Source organism: Podarcis gaigeae, assembly GCF_964106915.1.
Source record: "Podarcis gaigeae genome assembly, chromosome: 5".
NCBI lineage: Eukaryota > Metazoa > Chordata > Lepidosauria > Squamata > Lacertidae > Podarcis > Podarcis gaigeae.
The window spans coordinates 50,270,725-50,297,606 of NC_139681.1; the positions used below are offsets into that span (position 1 = coordinate 50,270,725).

Below are 26,882 nucleotides of genomic sequence, written 5' to 3' on the forward strand. Positions count from 1 at the left end.
AGCAAATTATCCAGTTTGCAAATGTGCCCATGACCCCCCAAAACATTTAGCTATCCCTGCTCTAGCATCTTAGCCAGAGGTTTTGCACATTATCTCCTTTCTTAAACAAGAGATACCATTAATTGAACCTGGAACTCTCTGCAGGCAAACTTACTCTTCCACAGAACTACGTATGATCTCTTCCACTATATAACTGCCTCTTAATGCCAAATGACTTTTTTAAAAACAGTGATTATCTAATCCTGTCTTTTGTTGTAGTTGGATAGGATAGCGACTCTGAATCATCTTCAGAAAGCAACTGCATAAATCCGTATTCAGGCAAACATGTTGTTGTTTACCACAGGAGGTGACCTGGAAAATAGTTATTGACTTGGAAGGCTGGTGCTCATTTCCATGCCCTTTCTATGCATAATCTGCGAGCAATTTGCATGAAATTAGATACAAAACTCTGTCTGGTAGACATGTTGCACACAAGATCTGTGGATCTTTAACTCTTTGATTTGTGTAGCTTTTCAACTTTTACAAAATGCTTAATTACATATTGCAAAGCACATCAGGCCCAATCTCAGCAGTTCCTCCTTGTCATAAGATAAGGTGACTCAATAGCTCTTCTGATTGTTAAACTCAGAAGGACAAAACCTTGAAATTGCTCTCCTAAAGTATGAAATAAAGGTTGGAGCACTAAGATGTAAACCTATAATGCATCCTAAGACAGTTTAGCTTTAATTTCTTAGCTATTCAGACTTTGCTTCTGCAAGTTTTTCTGCGTGCCCAAGTGCATGGTGGGCTACTATTGTTTTTTTAAGATGGCAGTTAAGATTCATTGGCTTTGATTTCTTGGTATTTTTAATTGGCAGCTCCTCAACTAAAATAATAAATATTGGATGCTTCCTTAAATGTTGGGTAAGTCATATGTTGATCACTCTGTTTTGCCTGACTTAACATTCATTTTAATAGAACATCTACTGCTACAACTGATAGTACTATTGCTACTGCTGCTTGCTGCTTCAAGTATAGGTTGCTGTGAAAGAGTAAGCTGGTAAATTATTTGAATGGGGCATGGTGATGAGCGAATAATCCGGCGCCATGTAAGGAGATCAGGAGCAAGTCAGCTACTGAGCATAAACTAACAGATAAGGAACCTCTGGGCCTCCAGATGTTATTGAACTTCAGTCATTCTTGACTGCTGGCCATAAAGGCTGGGACTCATGTGAGTCGAAGTGCAACAACATCTGGAGAGTGCCCCATTGCTGAAACACGATCCAAAATAACATGTGAACTAGCCATTAGGAAATTTCTCCCCTTATGAAGAATTGCATACCCATTTGGTTGACTAAGTGTTCCAAACGTTCAATGCCACTGTACAGCAGGGTTAAAATTTTCAAGGAGTTAACTGCAGAAGGTTTATACAACTCTAGGAAGACCTTGTTCCCCATTTCTGTAAGTTAATGGGGATACAAGTGAGCCTCTAGTGGAACTCACCCTGTGAACTTCCATAAATTGACATCAGGATAGATGTGGCTTCTTGTGTATTGTATTGCCCATCTGCAGGCAGTGTTAAGGGGAAAAAATGTCAGCTAATTCCACCATTACACTGTGCTGGGTTTTCTAAAGGTTATGTATATCAATGTGCATTAGAACATAGAATGAGAATATTTCTTTTGGCAGTTTATATATCATAACAGCTCAGTGAAAATCTAAGTGAAACTAAAAATAGAGTATGATGTTATGCTTCTCAGCAGTTTATGTGCTTGCATAAACAGGAATGTTAAATATCTTAATATTCATTTTGCATTCAGTTTTAAATGCTACCATATTTCTGTGCCAACTAAAAAAGGCAAGTTCACTCTCCCAGATTTGAAACAGAAGGTCAGTAATATGCATTGCAAAGCTAAGCTTTGAGTGCCCAAGACTTGGAAGTGAGTGACATAAAAAGTTTCATGGTGCATATTTAGTCTAGATTTCCTAAATTGGCTGGCTCTGACCATTAAGAGATGATCTTATGTTCAAATATATCTGTGTAGGCTATATTTATTCAAGTGCAGACTGTAAACCCTTCAGATTCACACATTCTTATAAATCACAAGAATTGCACCTCTACTCAGTGATATCAGCTAGACATTATTCAATGTTTCTTCATGTTCAAGAGCTGTCTAGGATTCAACCTATCCCATTCATCATCCTACCATTTTTAATCACTCATAATGAAATGTCAGTCTCCATTTCAAAGTACAGATGACTAGAAACACTATGGCTATGACAGCTACAGTTCTGTGGTTGCCAGGCCCATTCACTTTATTGCCAGGTTGCCCTAAAAAGTCTGAAACTGGCACAGATTTTTTCAGAGTTGGTCATTTGAAAATGTAGACAACTCAAAAGTATATATATTTATAATAGACTAGAAAACAGATGGCCTTCCATATTATGAGAATTTGTCAAGCGTTCCATAGCTATACATCAACACTCCCCCTTAAAAGTCTTCCTAAAATATTTCAGGGGTCTGGTGACACTGATGATGTTATGCATTAATGCAGTAAAAGCCGCCTTCGAGCTCTAAGCTGAAATCTTATCCTGATGACTAAAGTAAAATAGAATTTTTTCATTTATTTTAATGGAGATAGGATTCCATACACAGACTAAAGCTAAGGCTGGATTTACCAGTGAATGAGCTGAGATTCATGAATAGATTCATAGGGTTCCGACGGTGTGTTCTGGAAACCCTGTACACAGTATGGCAAAAGGCTAACATCAAGTTTCAGATATCAAAGCACCTGCATCCAGCTTGGATAGGCAGGTGCCCCAACTCTTCTCGTTGATGCACTGCTGCTGTAAAGTGCAAACTGGAATTTGCACAGGAAAGCTTTTCAAGCTCTGGATTCACATTCAAGTTCACCTTGGGACAGGAGCAGCAGGAGCACAATTATTTTCAAAGGAAGCTTAAGATACAAATGGCAGTGGATGCTGCAATGTCTGACGCCACTGGCTGAACAGAAAGGGGATGGACCCAAATAAGAATCCTAAAATATTCTGCGGTTGGTCCCCTGAGCACACTATTGTAGTGCTGTTATTATTGTGGAGATAGGCTAGGAATGTTAAAGCCACAACCATTACATGGAATTAGAATGTAGGAGAACTTAATGAGGCCAGGTAAAACCAAAGCTTAGTTTGAGCAAAGATCCCCAGAGAATAGCCTAGAGGGTTTTTTTGTTTGGAAAAAAAGAGGAGATTGGGGGCAGGGACATGATAGAGGCATTTAAAATTATGCATTGTTTGGAGAAAGGGGAAAGAGGGAAGTTTTTCTCCCTCTAACAGAACCCTGGCTTGTCCAGTGAAACTGAGCATTGGGTGATTCAGGACAGACAAAAGGATGTACTTATTGAGACAGCACATGAACTGTGGAATTCACTGCCACAGGATATAGTGATGGAGATTAACTTGGGTTTAGACAAATGCATGGAGGGTGAGGTGGCTGATGGCTACTCCTCACAATGACATGATACCGTCAGTATCAAGTGGCATGCCTCTCAACACCATGTGGAAACACAAGTGTGAAGAGTGTTTTGTGTCCTTGTCCTTCATTTGGATTTTCCATAGTCATTTGGTTGACCACTGTGAGAACAGGATGCTGGGCCAGATGGAACCTTTGTTTGATTCAGCAGGGCTCTTACAAGGAATATTCTTATGTTAACTCATTTTTAAAAACCAAAGCTCAACCTGAGGACCATATGCAAAATAATAATAAAGTGTCCTTTTGATTCTGACCAACAAGCATGACATAAAAAAACCCTTCAGTTTAAGGTGTGGGATTATGACACAGAGACCATGACTTCTAGGCATCCTTAACTCTGGCTCTTTTTGATTTTAAATAAGTGTTCCAAGCAGGGGGGGGGGGTCAGTGTGGCACTAAATGGGGTGTGTACACAGGGAACAACAGGACTCACTCCTCCACCATATTTTTCTTCAACATGCACCCAAATCTATTTCAGGAACAAAAAAAATTCCTTCCAGTAGCACCTTAAAGACCAACTAAGTTAGTTCTTGGTATGAGCTTTCGTGTGCATGCACACTTCTTCAGATCTTCTTCGTATCTGAAGAAGTGTGCATGCACACGGAAGCTCATACCAAGAACTAACTTAGTTGGTCTTTAAGGTGCTACTGGAAGGAATTTTTTTTGTTTTGACTATGGCAGACCAACACGGCTACCTATCTGTAACTATTTCAGGAAGTTCCCCCAACCCTCCAGAACAGATTTAGGGGGCACGTGGGGAGGGGAGAGGGGTGGAAAGTCCTGTTTCATGAGTGGACATTGTTCTGCACATGTAACAATTTAGTTGAATCCCACCCAGGAACTATGTCTCAGAGGTTAAATGCATGTTTGGAACTTACAAGGCTCCATGTTCAATCCCTGGCCTCTTCATTTAAATGGCTCAGGTAGCAGGTGATGGGAAAGACCTCAGCTGGAGACCCTAGAGAGTTCCCTCTAGAAAGCTAGCCTGGTACAGTATAAGACAGCTTCCTATCTTTAAGAGAAGTTGAGTAAATATTCACAACCCTAGCAGTGTATTTTTATTCAGATACGTACCCCAAAGCCCATTTCATCTCTTAAATACCCAATCAATCACTACACTCTGCAGGTGAGGGCCTCCTGCAGGTAGTATCAGGAGGTTTGTTCCTTTCTATAGTGTAGGAATCACAACTTCAGTGATGTCACCTATTTCCTTCAGTTGAACATTAGTAGGAGCTTTCTCTTAAATTAGGGTATTTTGGCTATGCGTCTTTCTCTCTCTCTCCCCCCCCCCTTCCATTTTTCAACAAGTCTTTTAAATTAACATCTTTTCCAGTCTGCATCTGTATTGGAATTGTTTTTAGGATGTTTTACCACCTGTTGTTTGCTGTCCATGGCTCCTTTAGGAGAAAGGGTGGGATAATTTAATAATAAACAATAACATAGAAAGCTGAGAAAGAGAGAGAGATTTTGTTAAATATCTGGCTACTCTATAGCTGTGCTCTGAGAGTAGAGCACATTACAAGATTAAAAATAAGACACCAATAAGAACAGAGGCTTCTTAGCCCATTGTTTTCATCTGGGAAGGCAGAATCACATTATAAATGTTTAAAGTCAATGAAAGGAAGCAAAACCTCACAAAACATGTTTAATATAGGATTATTTCCTGTGGAATGCCTTCCAGATGTTTTCTCACACCACCTTCTAGAAAATATAGTCTGAGGTCATTTTTTTAAAGGCGATAAATAAAGTCCTGTTTTTTGTCACAGTGTCAGAAAATTGTCATTCTCGCGCTTTATTAAATTACCCTGGGTTCATGATTTGCACCATACTTTTCAAAATTGTTTGTTTCACATTAAGGCCAATGTTATAAGAATATTTTTCTGTTGACTATAAATAATTTTCATTTGGACTTGCTTCCGAGGCCGACAATTTTCCCTTTGATCTCATTGCAGATCTCATTGCAGACCCGATCTTGTAGTACTGAGGATTTTAATGCTCAACTGTCATTGGATTACATCTGTGGCAGATTCTTTTGTCTAAATATGTCAGACAAATAACCATGTTATATGCAGAAAGTGGTGAAGAGAAAATATTCTTTGGCTGTTTTAACTTCTACACAACACTTTCTATCCAAGGGCAGCATGAACAGAGCAGCAGAGAAATGGGAGGGTATTTATTTACTTAGCATTTCTATCATGCCTTTCAATTCAGAGTGGATTACATAACAAGATAAACAAGATAAAACACAATCAACTATATATTGCATCTGAGTTGCACGCAAGCTCTGGAATATATATATATATGCCACATTAGAACGGAACACATTGCTTCCTTCAGCTGAAAGGTGGCCCTTTATACAATTTATGCTCACTTGTCATTTGAGCACCTCTTTTTCCTTTGAGCATACAACCATGTGGTTGATATGGTTGTTTCTAGTAAGCATATTAAGGTAGGGGGAACCCTCTCTTCGTACTGTTAGTTTAAAGTAGATTGGGCTTCGCCAACTTGGTCTTGTCTCATTGTTTTGGAACATAGCTCCCATGAGACCCAGCCAGGATGGCTGATGGGAGTTGTAGTCCAAAACATCTGAGGGACAGCAAGTTGGAGAAGGCGGTTTAACTAAAGGGTGCCTCTTGTTTCTACACTGGATAGTCCTTTGGTCTGACCTAGTAGGGCTTTTCTTGAAAGCTTCTGTGCCTTGCTTCTGTGCTTCCTCATATTTTCATGCTTCTTTTCAGATTGATTTTTCTGATTAAATGGCTTTTATGGATGCTCCTGTCTGAAATTGTCCTTCCTGAAAACTTCAGTGGTGCTTTATTGTAAATTTTGATGTAACTTTCCCCTTATGTAAAGGGGGTATGCCTGCCAAATGGTGTCTAGACACTTGAGCAGAGTTGGCTAATTATTAGTCACCCCATGCCTTTGTCCTCAGGAATGGGAGAGAATAGCAAGTGCATCTCATAAATCCAAAATGGAAGCTTTAAGATCTTTTGTTTTGCTTTTTCTTACTTAGCTATCACAATCTGCCTTTTCTACTGGAAGATGTGTTCACAGTGGCAGTTAATCCATTAGGGTGAATGGGACACTGTCCCATCAACCACAGTATTCTCTCAGGCAGCCCCAACCTACTTGCCTTCTAAGCAGTGCAGGGGTAGCACTGCCTGTCAGTTTCATCATTCTTAGTCCATGTGTTGTCCTTGTAGAATTCAACAGGTAGGAGGATGGGGACAAAACTAGAATTAGCTAACTCAGCCTGTCATTGGTTCTAGCTCAACCTACTGTTTGCGCTCTTTGTCTTCTGCCCTTCCAGTCCCAACAGGCATGAGGCGCTACTGTGTGCTAGACAAACAGGATCCATAGTCACCAGTCTTTTGTTCTCCTCCTTGACTGCCCACCACCTTCAGAAATCAACCTTGGATCCAGTCCTGAGTTAGAATTAGCTAACTCAGCCTGTCATTGGTTCTAGCTCAACCTACTGTTTGCGCTCTTTGTCTTCTGCCCTTCCAGTCCCAACAGGCACGAGGCACTACTGTGTGCTAGACAAACAGGATCCATAGTCACCAGTCTTTTGTTCTCCTCCTTGACTGCCCACCACCTTCTGAAATCAACCTTGGATCCAGTCCTGGCTTAGTGGGTAGGATCAGCAGATTCTGTCTTCTGCCATCTTCAAAAGAGTACCAGATTCTGACTGGATTCCAAGAGCCTTTTTTTTTTTTTTTACATTGTACCATGTACAAGCCATACACAGAGACATATCCATCCACTCACTCAGATTGCAGTTTTGGTTAATGAGGTTCTTGATGTTCTTAAGTGAATTTTACCTCACTACACAAACTGTTGCAAGTGAGTTCAAAATCACTTCTGTTACTTCTAATCACCAGTAGATCAACCAAGGTCTAGGTCAATAAATAAGTATCAAAAGGAGAATACATTTGTAGAAATTTGGCACAGTTTTCTGAACACAGAGGCCTCAGTTCTTTTCAAATGGATAATACACACTTTACAAATAGCATACACAGGGTTTGCCACAGTTCAGTTGAGCAGCCATAAAAGGCCAAAGTGATAATTGCTTCAGATAATTTCCAAACATCAATGAGCTTTTCAAGAATTTGGAATAAAGAAAGGTTTAAAGGTCTCAACTATTTTGATTACAATGTCATCACATTTCAATACATACTGATATGTGTACGGAAATGTAATACTGTATATACTCGAGTATAAGCCGACTTTTTCAGCACACTTTTTATGCTGAAAAAGCCCCCCTCAGCTTATACTCTAGTGAGGCAGTCGGCGGCGGCGAAGGGATGAGCGGCTGGTCCTGCCGCCGCTGCCCGCCTCTCGCAAGAGCAGACACAGGAGCCACGGTTGGGAGAGGTGCTGCACTGCACTGTGCCTCTCCCAACCGCAGCTCCTATGCCTGCTCTTGCAAGCGGCAGAGGCTGCGGCAGAGGGACAAGCAGCCCAAAAGGAGCCTTTTCAGGCTGCTCCTTCCTCCTCCACCGCCTTTGCTGCTGCCGTCGTTGGCAGAGGAGGAACGAGCAGCCTGAAAGCAGCCCTTTGGGGCTGCTTGTTCTTCCTCCGCCACTGCCGCCGCCACCAGGTATGTGGTGTGGTGAACCAGCTTATACTCGAGACAATAAGTTTTCCCAGTTTTTTGTGCTAAAGTTAGGTGCCTCAGCTTATATTCGGGTCAGCTTATACTCGAGTATATACGGTAAGTATAATTTTCTTTTGTGAATTAGTGGATTTGCCCTGGCCTTTCCATTATTATTCTGTGTTTTTGCTCTGCTCCACATACTGCTTGGCATTCCTTCCAGTCTAACATGGAGAAGTTCTAAAATTATCTCAGTATTGTTAGTAGTGGATGCTGTGGTTGGGCTCTATGACTCACCTGACCTCCCTCTGCCTGGGTCACTGCTGCATGCAGGGACAGAGAAGACAAGGGACAAGGTTGTCACAGCGCAAACATGCCAGCAGAACCAATCTGGTGGCTCTGCTGGTGCATTTACATTGGGCCAACCTTGCCACCACCTCACCCTCTCCATCCCACTATGCAGCAACAACTCAGTCAGACAGAGGACATGTGAGCAGCACAGTCCCACCATGCTGCCCCCTACAAATAGGTGCATGTGCAATTTGACACAGTTTTCCATTTCTTCTACTTAACTGCATATTTTTTTCTTTTTCCTTTCAAGTTACTGATATGCACAAACGCGTCTGCACATTTATTCAGCACAGCACAAAACAGAAATATTGATGCAGTCACAGTCACCATCACATTAAGATTTGTTTTTGCACTGTGCACTGGTGCACGTTACAGATATGGTTGAGGAAGAATATGAACAAAAGGGAGTGGCAGCTTCAGCTTACTGCACCTAAATAATATCCAAAGCAGAGGAGTTATAGAATCCTCACACTCAGTAATAATTTGCAAACAAGGCCAGGGAATTGGACTTCTGGGGGTTATTTGCATGGGGACAATATTGTATGCATCCTTTCCTGACTCCAGTGATTCATATAAAAGCCAACAGAATAAAGTTCAAAAGTTATCCAAACAGTTTTATTATTCATCTCTGAATTAATCCTAGCCTGCTTCCTTCCTTGATGTTTTGCATCCTACAGTCTCAAGGTCAACACTAAATTATAAAAATTAATCAAGTATATATTGTTCTGTCTAGTTGGCCTTCTCTGCCCTGATATGAACTGTGAACACTGGAGATTTCTGGTTGAATAGGTTCCTACTCCTAGAAGAGTAGTATAACTCTATATGCATTTAAGATTAGAAAAGTCTTTGAACTTTTGCAAGCTTACCCATCCATCTCTACTTTCAATCCACTCAATAAAGCACATTAGCTCTCTTTACAAGAATAGATCAAATGATAATGGCAAACAAAATTAATTAGTCTCCAGAGACTTTTCCTTTTAAAAAGTTGCAAGAATTTACAGATTTGTTGTTGGTTTTTGCTTTCCAATGGTAAAATGTATACAAAGGATAACTGCGTAAAGTGACAGCTGACAACTGAAATATTCAGGTTCTCAGGAACCTTTACTTCTTTACAATCACTTGTGCAGGTTTTTAAAGTTTATTTTTGTGTGGACAAGAAGTAGCAATAACCGCAGGCTTGCCCTTGAGTAGGAAATCTAAACAATTAAGATAATAATAACAATAAAGGTCCAAGGTGGAAACAGAATGGTTCACAGTAGAGTAGCAAGTTCATGATTTTCCTACATCTTCAGAGAGTGTCAATATGAAAGAGATCATACTGTGTTTGAGGCTGATGTGGAGTTATTGATCAAATGGGTGTGGGGGAGCATAGCTGACTGGTAGAACACATGCTATGTCTGTCTATAGTCCCTATAATCTCCTGTTAAAAACTTTCTCCACTGAGAAAATTCTCTCTCTCTGTCTACCTGAGACGCAGGAGAGCTGATGCCAGTCAAGGGAGTATTCAGGCATCTCTTGCTCAGAGACTGTGTAATAAGAAAACAGAATCACATCCACTGGCCCCATCCCTTTCATTCTTCCTCTGGCCACATCCCTTTGGGGTTGTATCGGTTCTGGGCGGTGCTTTTTTTCTAGAAAAATAGGTGCCAGTACTAACCATAAAGTTGTTACAGTAAGTGTCACACTTTTTAACAACAACAAAAAGAGGTGTCAGTACCACATACCCTTGAGTACCCCTTGAAAAGAAAAGCACTGGTTCTAGGTAAGAAAATAATGAGTTTATGCTATCACTTCATGGTGTTGTGTGATGGCTGGATGGCCATCTATCATGGATGCTTTACTTGACATTCCTGCATTGCAGGGGGTTGGACTAGATGACCCTTGGATCCCTTCCAACTCTATGATTCTATGAAATTATTCTTTGCTAAGTCCTCTAAGCACACACAGCAATTGTTTTGTTTTTGTTTGTTTTACTTACTTGTCTTAAAATACTATGCAAAGTTCAGCAGGAATGGGTTCTTAAAAGGTGCAACTATAATCATTAAGCTGTGGTGACAGTCATGTGCCTTCATTGAGAGAGCTGCTTGTAGAACTTTTGGTTTCTTAGTTTTATACATAGATAGGCTATCTCTGAGATGTAGCTGTAGCCGGACTGGGGGTGGGGAAGCTCCTCTTTTCCTGAAAAACATTAAGCTTCTACAGTTCTGCCTAGCACAGCATTCATCTTCTGTTTATTACACTGTCAGCCATTTATTTCATTAATGGGCCTAATCATGTGAGCGCAGCATGTCATAGGATTGTGGGTAAGCACAGCTGTATTTGCTCTACCAACAACAAAACTAAATTCTGTGCTGAGGGGAACTGAATTCTCTGCCAAGAAAGTTTGGTTCTTTAATCTGCATGCTTTGTGCCAATCAGGCATCTTTGCCCCATTTTCTTTCTTTTAATTCTGTTTGTGCTAACCACAGGGAGGGAAGGAGTGAGTGAAAAAAGGTTCAGAAGCTTAGTCCACCCATCACTGGAACTCTTAGGTCACATCCGCACCGTACATTATAAGCACTCTTGTACTACTTTAATGGTTGTGGCCTAGTCCAAAGAATCCTAAGGACTGTAGTTTGTCACAGAGCTATACTTCCCAGCACCTTTAATAAACTACAGTTCACAGGATTCTTGGAAGGAAACAACAACTGTTTCAAGTGATATTAGTGTGCTTTAAATGCATAGTGCGGACGTGACCTTAGTCAACAAACCTCTTGATATTTCACTAGGTACTACTCACACACCTTTAAACTTATATTTGTGACCATAGAAAGGATGGAAATATATTTATAAATTAAAATTAAATGTCATATTCCTGCAGCTTAGTGCTGCCTGCAGCGTGTACCCCACCAGCTGGAATATGGTGAATGTCCAGAATGGGCAGGGCCTTTTCATTAATGGCACCAACTTCATTGAACTCCTTCTGCAGGGATTCCCTCCTGGCTCCAGCATTGTACCATTGTATGCCTGGTTTAAAAAAATGGCTTTAAAAAAGGAAAGGCCTTTGGAACTGGCTGGTTTTCTTAGTCCCTGTTTTCTTGCTACTGTGTTGGGTTTTCCATTTATATTGATTAATCCTACTGTGTTAATTTGCTGGGGGGTTATGCCTCTGATTATTTCTGTTACCAGGTATTCTTGTTCTTTTTGTTAATTGCTTTTTGTCTATTGTTTTAACTTTTTTTGCTGTTAGCTGCTCTGAGGTCATTTGAAAGATAGAGTGAGCTATTCATTTTAAAAATAAAATAAAAGAAAATAAACTGATACTAACCAATCCAATAATGTGAATATGTCATTTTTTCAGCAGTCCCATAGTCACTTTCACGTACTATATCCACAATTGCTGGATTAGAACCCTAAATTCAGAACCCACTGTGCATGGACACAACAAGCACGTCATCACAGTTTATACATTGCACAGTTTTAAGGATCCCTTCCTCTGCCTCAGGCAGTGGTAGTTGTTAGTGCTGCAGCTTTTCTCATGCACTTAAATTACAAGATGAGGGAGGTCTAAGGGAGGCTTGGGAGTGCAACAGCCATTTTATGTGGTATTGAGCAAGCCATCCAGCACACACCTTAAAACTATTCTGCACCTTTCTTCTTTTTGTAAGTGAAAGTATTTTTGGGTTTCAAATGACAAGCAAAGAAGTGCTGTGTGGCAATTTGAAGGATGCCACTGTAGGTATTTTTGCAGTGGAAGCCACTTGACGATGAGGCTCCCAGGAATTTGCTACATGATCAATTAGCCCACCTCCTTGGACAGATCTATGGGTGGGAGAATTCAACATAATATTCCTCCAGTCATTCCATCAATCCAAGCATTTCAGCTTGCCAGGCATAACATTCTTCCTTCTTGCCTCCCCAAAACACGTGCTTTTGGAATTTTTCTGACACCCCCCCCCCGCCCCCGGCCAGTTGCAGGGGGCACGCAGGGAGAGTAGTGGGGAAAGCCCCACTGCACAAGCGGAAATCCTTGCACAGGGCTTCTGCTGAAGGGGCTTGTTAGGTGAATCCCTGCCATGGTCTCCTTACATATTTCAAATGCTGATGAAAGAATCTCACCAAGCGAACACTTCATTGATGGATTTAGCTGTTGTCTCTACTTAGCAGGAGTGTTCTGAGTGCTCTGTCATGTATAAAATGTGCATTTTCCAGAGCACTGGCTGTAGGATTTTATCTTATTTTTGCCCGTTTATACCTTAACACTTCTTTGCTATGCACCATTGAGATAAATGCTGTGTTTAAAGATGGTACTCTTAACAGTTTGAATGTGTACAGTGTATGTGTGTAAAGGAGAATTAAATATTGACAAAAAGAGAGAAGAGTGCAAAAGGTAAGACAGCCTGGAGGTTTGGTTTTTAAAGATATGTATTTTTCTTCTTCTTCTTACCACATTGCAGATCTCGCCTTGCAGATTTTTTCACAAACTGCCAGCCTGAGTCACGATCTATTAGTAGCTGTCTGAAGGAAAACTATGCTGACTGCCTCCTTGCTTACTCCGGGCTTATTGGTAAGGCTTTCCCTCCTCCCTTGGGTTTGCTTTTTTGCGGGGTGGGGATGGATAGGTGGGTGAGAAGAAAGGCTTTTTTTGGTGTGTGGTATGAAAATGAAACAAAAGGCAAGGGGAACGCCAAGAAGTTGTTGTTGTTGGCATCCATCTCTCTTGGGAGAACATGGAAGAGTGTGCCTTTGGGGGTGAAGACAAACTGTTGGAAACTGCTGTGGCGCTAGAGACATGTTTTGTTGCAACTGGGGCAGATGAGCGCATCTGGTTTCGCTGGTGCAGATGCACCAGGGCATTTCTTTTCCCTGCGTTCCTCCCAGTGGTCATTTCTGCTCTGGTCACTGCTATGGATACACAATCTGACTGTCTGTTTCCAGACTGCGGTCATCTGCAAGGGATTCCCACATGGCAGGGTTGGTGTTGCCAGCCTTCATGTCATGGTTGCAGACACATGGTTGTAACACAGAGATGGTCTGCCAACAGTCCTTGTGCCTGAAGCCAGCTCCCCATAGAGCATGTTCTTGGGGATCCTGCCCTCTTCCATTCTGTGGACATGACCACAGGAGTGCAAGCATGCTGGGAGTGTAGGCTTGGGAGAGCACATCTTTTTTTGAAACTCCGTCATGCCAAACCCCAACAACATCTCAGGCATCTTGAAGATTTTGTTGAAAAGCAGAGATAAAAGAAATACTCATCAGCCACGTATAAGCACAATACCAGGACACAATCCATGCATAGCTCAACTCTTAAAGTTCTTTTCTATTTACCTTTGAGTTAAAATTAATGAAATTTCCAAGGCAGTAAGCTAAGCCTAAAGTTCATAGAAATGAAAGCAAATGGGCAAAAGGTTTGTGTACCAGCGAAGGAAGAATATTTTGAATGAAAGAGCCCACATGTGAAGTACTCTTAAAGAACAGATTCTGAATTACCTCTAGTGGGGGACTACTACTAACATACTAGTAACCGGTAGCTTTGTTAGGGAATGTCCCTCAAACATCATATCCAGCCACTCAATGCAGCCATACCAGGTATATGCATGGAAAACTGCTTCCACAAATGGATCTCCTTTGCTGTATTAGATCACCTGACTGGTAAGATTTAGGACCCCCCAGAATAATCAAATATGCAGCTAATCACTATATTATTTGTCAGTCTCTGTGCCCCCACTCTGCATTCCTGGTATCTACTTGTGGGTGTGGAATAATGTAATAAGATAATGGTGTGGACAAGCAGGTTTCGCTACTGAGACAGAGACTGTTTACCATAAGGAAGCTATAACATGTTCTGACTTTCTGTTGGCAGTTCACTTTCTTTTGCCCCATATAGATGGGGGGGGGGGTTGTCATTGCATGCACAGTTAGTCTTTATGTTTATCTGAACTGTTGTTTAGAGCAAGCTTTTGAATATCCCACAAGTAACCTGGGTGAAATTTCCTTTGCTATGAAAACGACTTCTCCTTTCTAGGGAAAGGATAGTTTCCTTGATGAATGAAACCAATTATCTTCTAATTTGTTTCCAAGAAGTCTGTTTGTGAATGACCCCCTGTGTCCTTATTAAATGGTTTCTGAGGTACCTGTCATTCCCAGTGAAGGCAAAACTATCCCTTCAGATCGTTATCGTAATTAACATTTGGATTTATCATTGCTACTTCTGCTTGAGTGACTGTCAAGTACCACTGGCTTCACTTCAGAGCAAGACATTTGCCCACAGTGGACATCCCTGCATTATAAGAATGAACTGCAATGAGCTTTTGGCTCACATTATCCCACAGCAACCTCAAGGAGGAGTTTGGAAGTTTTCACTTCTGGTTTAGATTAACAAGAGCTAGTGGTGTCAGCTGAACCCAACGAAGTGTTGACTGTTTGAAAGACAGTAAGTAAGCATTAAATGATGGATCAGAAAGCTAGCTTAACAGACTGATATCTCTTGATTTGGAAAGATGGGTATTACTCAGGTGTAGTATTTGGGGTGGAATAATACACATAAGATGAATATCTTGCCATGGATAATTTTTGATGCTTTGTAGTATTCCTTTGTTTTTCCTGAAGTCATTTTCAAAAACATAATATGGCAATTCAGAAGTTTCTTTGTGGGACATTGCCTCCCTTTTTACTTTAAAAACTGCAGCTGTCAATATTGGAAGAAAGATTTAATTTTCCAGATCTTAGACTGTACCATAAGGGATATATATCTTTTAGCTCAAACAAATGATTGGCAAGCTTCCCCCGCCCCCCTGCAAACAGCCCTGGACAGGTAATCATAAAGATGATATACTTGGCACCCCTTTATGGATGGATGGAAATAGGGTCTATGTGTATAAAAAGGTAAGGACTATTTCCACCTGCAATTTCAGCAGCTAGAGTGGTGTGGCATATAATGTATCATCAGTTACATTTTGACCCGTATGCTCATGCTAAATTAACTCTGTGGGGAAGGATTTGGACATAATGCTTAAGTATGCTTAAGTGAAATGAGAAGCAATTGTTCCATTCTGAACCTCACCCCAGAGGGACTCCCTGGATGGACTGTTGGGCCCATGACTTGCTGTGATTTGTACTCACCATGTTAAACTGTTCTTTAGGAACATAAGAAAAGCCTACTGGATTAAGCCAATGGCCCATCTAGTTTAGCATTCGGTTCATACAGTGGCTAATCCGATGCCTGTGGGAAACCCGCAAGCAGGACCTGTGTACACGCCCCACTCCTGCACGTTCCAGCATCTGGGATTGTCGAACATAATGACTCTGACAGTGGAGGCACACTCCATTTTGGTATTATGCTGGTTTCTTAGTGAAAGCGCTCATCTTAAGGCAGTGAACGTCCAGAATGTAATAGTCAGATGGCAGACTAGATAAGGCTATGTACACCTTAGCAGCTTAAAATGCAGTGAGGGAATTTCCCCACCCCACTGCATTTCAAGTTGTATTTGCATGTTGCTGTACACACCACAGAGGGGTGTGGATATGTACCCCTGATGAGCATTACATATTTGATTTCCCTGCACGTGCAACCCCCTCCCCCGCAAACTCCTATTCATGAAGCTGCCGTCTGTGTGTGTTTTGAGACACACCTCAGCTTAACTGTAAAGTGAATGTGGCACACTTTTTCAAATCAAATGGAAATTGGTTTGAGAGGAAAGACACCAAACAGCGATATTTCTCAAGAAACTACAGGATAGATATGGATTGTGGCTAACATCATGTGTCTACGAGTTGAAACAACAACAATGGGAGTATGCTTGAGCTAGAGTGAATGGTAATATGTATACAGCCTAAGTATTTATATGTGAGTGAAACATGAGAAGGAAATGGCATGAAGACTTATATATTAGATTTGTTTCAAGCTCAGAGTCTACAGCTGTCATGAAACTTTTCTAGCTGTTTATGGTAGGTGTGAAAACCACAGCTCAACTCCTATAGCTGTTAAAAACATCTTTTCTGATGAGATACCACCTGGGGGAAGCATGAGCAAAACAGAATGCTCTCACTCAGAAAGACTATGTGTTAAGATATATTACTAGGTTAGCTGTGTGTGTGTGTGTGTGTGTGTGTGTGTGTGTGTGTGTGAAATACTCAGTGCTCCAAATAGCTGTACACCATGAAATTTCAGGGATCTCTCTCTTTGTGTGTAGATATGTACAAGTTAATTAGTAGCTTTCTGTTTTTCTGAAAAACAGTTCTATGTTATTCAAATAACTGCATACATTTTCACTGACAAATAGTGATGAAGGAAATATAACTACCCTGTTTTATTTTCTTGGGCCAAAATGGCAACACTTCTCAATACTTATTGGCCAAGTTTGCTAATCATAAATAAGTATGATGACTGGGGAAGTATGGTGGCTTTCAAAAATCTTGGGAATTGCTTTTTTTTATTGAAGCAAAGGCAAAAGGATGACTTAACTAGCTGCAGACAAAAGAAGCTGACTCCTGGACAAAGAACTCGTGTATCTTAGACATCAGATCCAATCAAGTGATGTATGGATGCTAGCTGCTGGCAAGAAATAACTTTGGTACTAATGGATAACTCAGAATAACAGCTGCTGGCAAGTAGTTCCCAGACACAGGGACTTTTGCTGAGGATTTTATTGGAGCCATTATGCAATTTAACCTTAAGGATAACCCAGTTCCAGCAGAGAGGTACTTTTCTGTTTCCATGGGCAAAGATACTGCACAAATGCTTGAAGAAAGACTGGAAAAACACTCTCTGGCATCAAGATCAAGGGAATGGGTCTCTAAGGAAGCGAAATCAAGTGGAGATCTGACTTTGGAGGGGAAATGCACATTCTTCTTCCTTGCTAGCAGCCCCAAGACACAGTCAAGAGGATGGAAACTGACTAGTGTAACAAGAGTTCATGCCTTGCTTACTGCTGTTACTTTGAAAAACTCACAGGCTTCCAAAAACAGCCTTTCATTTTCTTTGGGATACCAAGAGCTCTTGTCAGCCTAGTATTAATCTAGACTCCAAGGGCATATATGTGCATTCTGTGGTTGTATGGCTACCTGTCCAGGATTCCTTTCTCAACTCTTTTCCCATGTTTTTTCCTACCCATATTGAGAACTAATTATATCCAATATGTGGAGGCTGTCCACACTACAAGAATAACCTTTCAAAACCACTTGCTATGTTCCCTAGCCCAGCTGCATGGAGATTCTGCATGCTGGCAGCATCTACCTCCACTGCTTATATGGATACTCTCCATGTAAATGTGCCAGTGTGCATAGCAAGTGGCTTTCAGATGTTCTAGTCAAGATACAGTATGTGGGGTCCTGCCAGTTATCTCCATGTGGGAGCCATAATATTAAAGTCAAATTTGAGAATATAGACTGCAGATGTATAGTGAGCCTCAGAAGTGGTTTTTAAGTGATAGAAAACATTTACCTCTCAATTTTTAGATGATAAGGTGATTGCCGCAGAATGGTGACTTTTTAAGGGATTGTAAAAGTAACTTGAGGTATCTATCAAATAGGAATCCACTGCAAAAATGCCTTATGACATGGAAATGATGGATAGCAATCACTACAGCACACATTTGCCACATTAAAGTGGTCATGGAAATTAATATGCTACTCTCTGATGCACAGGGAACAAATGCTATGTCCTAATTGGATGTGTTAATGGTGACCAGATAGATCAGTCATAATATATTACTTTTTTCTGTTGAAGAAAAATAGTGGTTTGGTTTTGTATTATGCTTTTAGGAACACTCTAATTTGCATTAATACAAATTGTAAACACTTACTGGTATGTGATAGAAAACGCCAGAGGGACAGTATGCTGCGTGGAGTGCTCCTGTTCAGAGAGCCAGCCAACCATGCTATCTTACAGAATATGCCATTTCATTCCCCCTCATCAATAGATAACAGATAGGTAGGTAGGTAGGTAGAGATATGAACGAACCTTGGGGTTTCTGTAAGCATGCCAGTTCGTCCCTATTGCTCCTCAGTAGTTCCATTTTGGCTATATAGCCATCATCACTGTGTTACCTGAGATTAACATTGGTACACATGACCAGAGAGCATCTTCAAATAGGTTCATGTTGTCTACCACTTCTGAAAATAATGTAATTATCCGAGAGAGAGAGAGAGAGAGAGAGAGAGAGAGAGAGAGCGAAAGACAGTGAGGGAGGGGGCAGGGACTCAAGTCAAAGATGTTGGCTAGAAGAACAAGTCATAGGCAGGAGAAATAACCTATGTGCTTGATTTCACATCTGTCCTCAGGTTCATATTCCATATTTATGTTATTTTTTCCAATGTCTTTCTAATAGGGAGAACTAAATAAACATATACTTGCCTTTCCCATCCCTGGTGATACTAGCTGTGCCTTGGCAGCATTTCCATAATTGCATTTTATCATTTCAGACCCTAAATGGTTTGATGCATTTATTTTCTGTTCTGTTCTGGCCATCTTCGGTGCCATTCAGAAAGTATCCAGAGCTCTTAACCTGTTTTCACGTAGTTAGTTTCCCATTGCTACACTGAGGAGGATCTTTCTCGTTTGCCCCCTGCACTCTGCACCCCCCCCAAAGCATATCATATTCATCATTATCATCATATACACTCTACCACTCCACTTTAAATACTCAACTTTACAGTTATTAAACACGTATGGTGCAGTATCTGTAGCAACACTCCCACAGATTTTAATGAGACAAAATTACACCAACAATGTTTAACCCTATTACGTGCAAACAACTTTAATTTGAATTGTGTCTGATATTGATGGATTTATTATTGCAGACATAAATTCAGAGACAAATACTATAAAGGAGACCAGAATACAAATACAATCCATTTGTAAGCAACCACAGAAACCCATTTAAAAAAACCCCACAAGGATCCCTGGAACAGCAAAATCAGACCCTAATATTTAATGAGAAGCAAAAAATGAAAAACAAATTTTAACTTTGAATAGTGCTGGAGATCTGCCATGTTTCATTCCTGTTGTGTTCTAATAAAACAGGTGTGAGGAACCTCTGGCCTGCTGGCCTTATTAGACCCAGCACGGGTCACAGTTTTGCCCTCAAGGCCGTTTCCCCCAAGTCACACCCACCAGCCCCACACCTGACAGATACAAATCAGAGCTGGCTGATGATTATTTTCTGAAAATGTTAATACCTTCTCTGTATATTACCTTGTACAAAATACCCCCAGTTCTAAATCAATAAATAGATTTCTTGTATTGGATCTGCTGTGGGCATATTTAAGGATTTCAGGCATGTAAAAATAGTCATAGTCCTCCAAAATCATTTGGTGCTTTCTATAGCATTGTCATTCCTACTTCAGACTATCCAAACATAATGGTTGTTCCTCGGTATCACAAAATAAGTGTAGTTGCAATGTCATTCAAAATAAGTGGTGATCATTTTAATTTAAATTGTTGTCTTTAAAATGTTAATCTAACCTTTGGTTAATATTTGAGGAACCACCTGTTTGCAGGCTCAGGACAACATCATTACATCAGTGACAGTTTATGTGTTCTGCCTTCATACTCTTCCTCAGAATTCATCAGGCCATATTTACCCACTCCCACCCCCCAAAAAATCTTCTCATCTCATATCTACTCCAAGCTTACTTGTGTATTTTAACATTTCAATCCTGTTCTCCTTCCCTCATTTACAAGATGATAGTCATTTCTTGATTGGGTTTCTGGGAGGATGGTGGGTTATCGAAAAATAAATAATCACATGTTTTGTTTTGTTCTTTCTTTTTGTTAATAGGCACAGTTATGACTCCAAATTATTTAAATTACAACAGTCTCAGCGTCGCTCCGTGGTGCGATTGCAGCAATAGCGGGAATGACCTAGAAGAATGTCTGAAATTTCTGAATTTCTTCCAGGATAACACTTGTCTTAGTGAGTACCATATTTATATTCTATAAAATATCTTCAGTGATGTGTTTATAGAATAATATATGCAGCAACCTATAGTGTAGGGGCTCGTTTACATAATTAAGAATTAACCGGGGGGGGGGGGAGTCCTGTATAAATGAGCACAAATTCTGGGGTGTTTCTTCCACAACATGACCTCACTATCTATGCTAAGTGATTCATCAGTTGCTGTATTTCTCTATGGATGCTCTCAACTCCACCCATCAGCATGAACTAGCCTGGTATAGCTTAGATCTTTGTTTATGCTACCTCTGTACAGAAGGCTGCATTCTGGCCATGCAAAATCCAGAGGCTTTTACAACCATACTCACACGTACATTTCTCCATCCTCCATCCAGGCAAGCAACAGGCATTATCACAGCTTGAGGACACATTCCAGACAGGCAAAAACATAGAGCAGGGCTAGTGAGGGGTGTGGCCTAGGGAGGAGGCATGGTCTGGTGAAAGGCCATATAGAGAGGCCTGGGAGGCCATATAGGGTGCCTGTGCCTGAGTTTTCCCATCTTGGGTTTAGGGAACAAGTAACTTAAAACCATGGTTTTGATCCTGGCTGTTTCCCTAAACCGTAGTTAAGACTAACCCAGTACCAGGTTTGCACATAATGGCAAACTACAGAGAACTGAAAACAGAAGGGAAAGCGTCCGATCTCCTTGCAGTCACGCTAGAGGAGGAATTGGGAGGGGAGAGTGCTGAGCCTGAGGCTCGTACCTGTAGTGCTAAACCATAATTTAGTGTTCCATCTGAACCTAGCCATTATCTCCACATAGGAAAAATGTCGTATGGGAACTGGGAAATGGCCTTGTGTTGTGCAGCTTTAGATCTTGGTTAAATGTGAAGTTCTTAACTAGGCTGTCAGACCTGTTTTCCAAATTAGAAACGTGCTTCAGGAACAGTCCACATAAATTGAGTTTAAACTCAAGTTTCTTAAAAAGAAGTAACAATGTAGACGTCTGGATGCATAGCTAGTTAAGCATCAACAGGTCACACTCAGCACTTATGTATAAACATACTTAATTGTTTGAATAATTTGCCAATTTGGAAATTGGAAGCATTGCTGCACCAATACATGCTCTGTTTTAAAAGAAACACCCCAGTTCCATTGTCCTCTCTCTTGCTGTCGGAATAAAAATGTTAATGAAGATAAAGCAATGACATTAGAGGACACTGTGAGGAAAAATTATACTCACCCTGGCAGAGAGACCTTTTCTTCATGAAGAAATTAAAGGTGTCCCTGTTTTAATAGCATTTCACAGAAGGGGGATAAATGTTCCATTATCCTTTTTTTGTTAATGGGCTGACTTTTGTAAACCTTTATTTTAAATAAAAAAATACTAACGATGCACAGTGTATTATTAAGTGTCGGGCTATTAATCTGCATGTGTTTTAAATATCTGTATAACAGACTGTCACATTCTGTTGGGACAGTAGCCCTTGCCTCTAATCTTTCACCCTTCTTGGCTACCACAGTGGCTCAAAGGATAGGGCTGTGTGTCATTGTTTTATTGCAATCATTAAAGGTTTCTCAGCCGGCTTAAATGCAAATAACTGGTGCAGGAAAATCATGTGGTACAATCATCCCATGAATATAGCACTTCAAAATGTAGGTGAGGGGACATCATGACTGAATGAAGAAAATACCCTGCCTATCAAAAGCTACTGGCAAGAATGATTGTAGGTTAACGCTCTCATTGACATGCACGGTAGCTTTCTATGTGCACATATACATGCTATTTTTCTGTGTGCAGGTAGTCTCATTTTATTCAGGGGTTCATTAAAACCTGCATTTCCCCCTGTCTTTATTCAGAAGAGTTACAGCCCCAAGAGGACTGTACCACTGGATCTTCTAAATGTGCACTAAATGGTTTGCACATAATAGTCTTTAGCTCCATGAATGTGGGTGATGGTGTTTTTAACAATGATATGTCGGTTTATTTCATTCAGGGTAACTATCTGTCAGTTCTCTGGGATCATTTTTTAGTTTTCTATAATGTGCTGCAAGGCATGAAAATCCATACAGATTTTCCTCACTTCTCGTCACATCAGCCTGCGCATTTCTGAAGTCTATAAATCATTTCCCACATTTATTAGAAGTTTTTTTTTAAAGTTAGAATTAAATGCATCTTTCTAAGATAAGAAGTAAAAGTGAAATAATTTATAGTAAGTTGTGGATGCTATTGAAGGAACGTATTAATAACTCCTTGCTCACATCCCCAGTGAAATGGTTTATTTCTTATACAATGTGTTTGAAATAAGAAATCCCTAAATCCATGCTGAGTCCCCAAAGACCTGATTAAAAACTGTTTTTCTATTCATTTGTATGTTTGTTTGTTTTTAAAAACCCAGCCAATTTACTCTTACCATAAACAGAGTATTTAATCCCATGAAAACCTACAATAAGCCTTTCAGCTTTTCCATTTTCAACTTCTAGTGTGAGTGTGCTTCACCCACCTATTTATGTATATTTTGTTTGAAAACTAGAAAGGGGGAAAGAAAAGAAAAAAAATCTTTAAAATACCTTGTATTTTTTGTTGTATAAAAAAACCATTATTATAAATAAACCAGTCAGTTCCTTGCTATTACCATTTGGCTTATCAAACATATTACAATGATAGTATATCCTGGAATGGTGAGCTCAATTATTTATAGACTACCTAAATGTGGGTTCTCTAGATTTTCCTTAGGCCTCATCTACCCTGTATATTTAAAGCAGCATCTTACCACTTTAAGCAGTCATGGCTTCCACCACAGAATTCTGGGAGCTGTATTTTGTTAAGAGTGCTGAGCCTTATATTTCCCTCACAGAACTACAATTCCTATAGTGGTTTAACAACCAGTGTTTCCTGGGAACTCTGAGGATTGTAGCATAAATTGGGTTTTCAACTGCCTACAGATGTACAAATATTTTGTGTAAATTCCACACTCGGTGCCTTTGTGCCCTGAGCAATCCCACTGCTGATGTGGCTCTGTGCTGGCATGTTAAAAAGGCAGCCTGTAAGTCTGAGTTTAAACCATTCTATTATTATTAAAAGCATTGCATTCCTTTGTCAGATGAAAATAAATCTGTGACCCACAAACTTAACGTTGTAGGGGTGTTTCCCTTCAGGAAGTTGTTGAGGTAGTGTTGTCCATTTTAAACTATTTCTTCATAAACAGAATTGGCTCTGTGATTTTTTTCTGCAGAAAATGCAATTCAGGCCTTTGGCAACGGTACAGACGTGAATGTGTGGCAGCCCTTACTACCTGTCCAGACAACCACAGCTTTAACTACAACATCTTACAGATCTAAGATAATGGGACCCGAGAACACCAACAATGAAATACCCACCAACAATGACTTACCAGCATGTGCCAATCTTAAGGTAAGGAACTCCTCAGGCAAAGAAGTCTTTGGGTGAAGTGCAAAGAAGGGAGAAAGAATTGTGTGTCAAAGGAAGGATGCTTTGATGCACATGCAGAGTAATCAGACAGTCTTATCTGTCCCCTGCTACCTCCAAAATATTGTTGGTGTGATATCGGCACATATTGTATTAAACCAGTCACTCATAATTTCAAAAACCCTTGAATCAATCATAGGCTGAACTGATATAAAAACGGAGGATCAGAATGTGGTACTCTTCCTTGAACTGCAACAGGTTTGGATGGGTTTTTTTTAATCAGTGCTCCCTGCCTATATAAAAACCAGGTATGGGAAGAAAGTAGGTTGTCTTAATGGGTCATTGGTAAATGGCTGGTGACTTCTGGTTGACCAGATTCTTGCTAAGAGAGGTGGGCCTTGACCTGGTCCAACTAGACGTTTTGTGTTTTTAAGCAAGTGTGCATGCTCAAGATTACTTGAAACAAATTAATTATTGGGGAGGGCCATAGCTCAAGTGGAAGTGCCACAGCTCGGTGGATGGGCATCTTCTTGACATACAGAAAGTCCATGGTTCGATCACCAGGTAGAGCTGGGAATGTTCCCTGCCTGAAACCTTGGAGAGCTGCTGCCAGTCAGTGTGGATACTACAGCTAGAGGGACCGAGGGTTTAACTGGGTATATGGCAACTTCTTCAGTGAACCATGACAAGTCTAGTAAAAAATAATAATAGGGAGAGTAGATTGTGCAGTACTGAAGTCAGACCGCCCTTGAATAAAATGTTTAAAATTCTGTGGGCCTAACTACACACTATATGCAAACATTTAACATAAAAATCACTCCAGACTCATTACAAACCAAGCTCAAGCACTGAAGTTTTGCCTACTCTCATAATTTCACCAGCACAGTTGAAATACTCCACCACCACAGCTGCCCCTTCTTTCTAAACATGTGAAATTCTCTTAAATTCCTGTATTGACTTCCTGCTGCTCCGGGATACAGCATCAGCTTTTTGTGCTTTAGCCTCCTAAGTCCGCCTTGGCCTGGCCTCTCTTATCTCTCTGCTCTTATGTCTCTCTGCATCCCCGTCCATGACCTTCAGCTCCTCCGCCACCTCTGGTGAAAGGTCTCCTGCTCTCTCAAACAACTCTGCCTTTTCTCTGTATCGTTGGAACTGCACTCAATAACACCTGTGTGATGATACATATCTTACCTTGCAGCTGCCTCTTTAAAACTTACTTGTGCCATATTTTAGATTGTAAGCTCCTTGGGGGCAAAGACCTATCCTCTTGCACCCTACATACCATCTGCACTATAATGTACAAATATATACCGTATTTTTCCATGTATAAGATGCCCGAATGTATAAGACGACTCCTATTTTTTTAACCCAAAATTAAGAAAATGAAACCCTAAAATAGAAGTGAAAATCTGGATGATTGGCGGCGGCAAATTGTTGATCTTTTGGGGGGCAATCACCCTCAAAGTTTCCAGCATGCAGTGCACTGTGGTGCAGAAGCAAAGGCAGCAACTGGGGCACCACATGCTCCCCCTCGGTGGTGGCAGCTGCTGCTGTGGAGAAGCAGGCTCCCAAGCAGGATGCCAAGGAGCCGCTCTGCATCGGGCCATGCACTTGAGCAAACGGAGCTGAGGAAGGTGGTGAGCGGGCCGGGGGCAGGGTGGGAGTTTGAGAGGGGAAGACAAAAGAAGGGCAAGGAGAGGTAGCTGAGGCAGCTCTCAGCAGCGGCAGTGGCAGCTGCTCTCGATCTGGTGGTTGAGCCAGCGGGGGCTTCAGGAGGTGAGCCAGTCACCAGCATACAGCCCGGGGGCGGGGGGAAGGGGAGACGGCAGCAGGAGGGACTGCCTCAGCCCGACCAAGCCAAAATCTTGGACATATGCTTAAATATTTAAAAAATTTCCCCAGTTGTCCATGTTCCGTGTACAAGACGACCCCCAATTTTTTACTATTTTTTTAAAGAAAAAAACCTTGTCTTATACACTGAAAAATACAGTAAATAAAGATTTCCTCTGCCATGGATATATCTGGTCAGGCTGCCCTTGGAAGCACCAGTGTCATCAAGTCTACCCTAGACCACAAACGATGACAATGTAAAAGATTGTTAATTTTTATTACTATGAGGATTCATCCTGAATATGGAATGTTTGTGAGGAGGAGACTTCTGTAGGTGAAATGGGCCTGCTGCCATGTTAAAAAAAAAGCCTTGCATTTTTAAGGGGAGAGCAGCAACAAGATTTCTGTAATGAGCAAGTGTCAGCCTGTTGACCGCATTATGTCAGATAATGCTGGAAATTCAGGGGATAAGTGTAAATCTTCTCTAGTAATAAGCATTTAGCCAATTTTCTAAATGTTTTAAATATAATTTATTATAAAATGGCAATCTCCGTTCTGCATTCATGGTGCATCTTTTCCTGCAAAGAGACAAACCCTTTCAGAATGGTAGCAACATCAGGAGGAACAGCAGCTTGCCTGCTCTGGCAGAGCCACAACAATAGCCTCCCAGCAGCAGCATCGCTAGGTAGTTGTGGGAGGAGCAACTTTGGGGCTGTGCAGATGCACTGGCAGCCAGTCTGCAGACCCACAGATGTGTCTGCGCAATCCCAATGTCACCACCTTGCCCTCCCCCTTTGGGGAAGGGCCAAAGCTCACTGGTGGAGCATCTTTGCATTCAGAATGTCCTGGGTTCAATCCCTGCCATATTCAGGTAGGGATGGAAATGTCCCCTGTCTGAAAACCCTGGAGAGCTGAGCTGGATGGACCAATTGTCTGGCCCAGTATAAGGCTGTGCCCCTTGCTCCCTCATAGTATATGGTAGGGACACTCTTTCCAGAGCCATTCTTGGTCAGGAATAAGCCATGGAAACAAAGAATTTTCCTGAGGAACTGGAAAACTTTGTTCCTCTTACAGCACAGGAGTACAGGGTACCAAAGTCCCCTTTAAACACCACCCTAGCTGTTCCAAAGCTACTTACTTGTGAGCATCTAGAGAACAAAAGCTCAAAAATAAATTATCAGTGATGTTGGTAGGGGCCTAAGGTTGCTCCTTTCCACAGAACCATCCTTTCCCTTTATGGCTGGATCATTTAAACATTACCCCAGCTTATCAGGAGGTGCCAATGAAAAAACAGC

At 41.1% G+C, this 26,882-nt stretch overlaps 1 protein-coding gene across 1 annotated transcript in view; it reads left to right on the forward strand.

The window, feature by feature from the left end:
* Positions 1-26,882, forward strand: part of GFRA1 (GDNF family receptor alpha 1) — a 185,275-nt gene that overhangs the window by 130,046 nt on the left and 28,347 nt on the right. Inside the window, exons 5-7 of the mRNA XM_083741421.1 lie at positions 12,890-12,999; positions 20,213-20,347; positions 23,564-23,742. Of these exons, the coding sequence (XP_083597547.1) occupies positions 12,890-12,999; positions 20,213-20,347; positions 23,564-23,742 (424 nt within the window). The remainder of the gene's footprint in view (positions 1-12,889; positions 13,000-20,212; positions 20,348-23,563; positions 23,743-26,882) is intronic.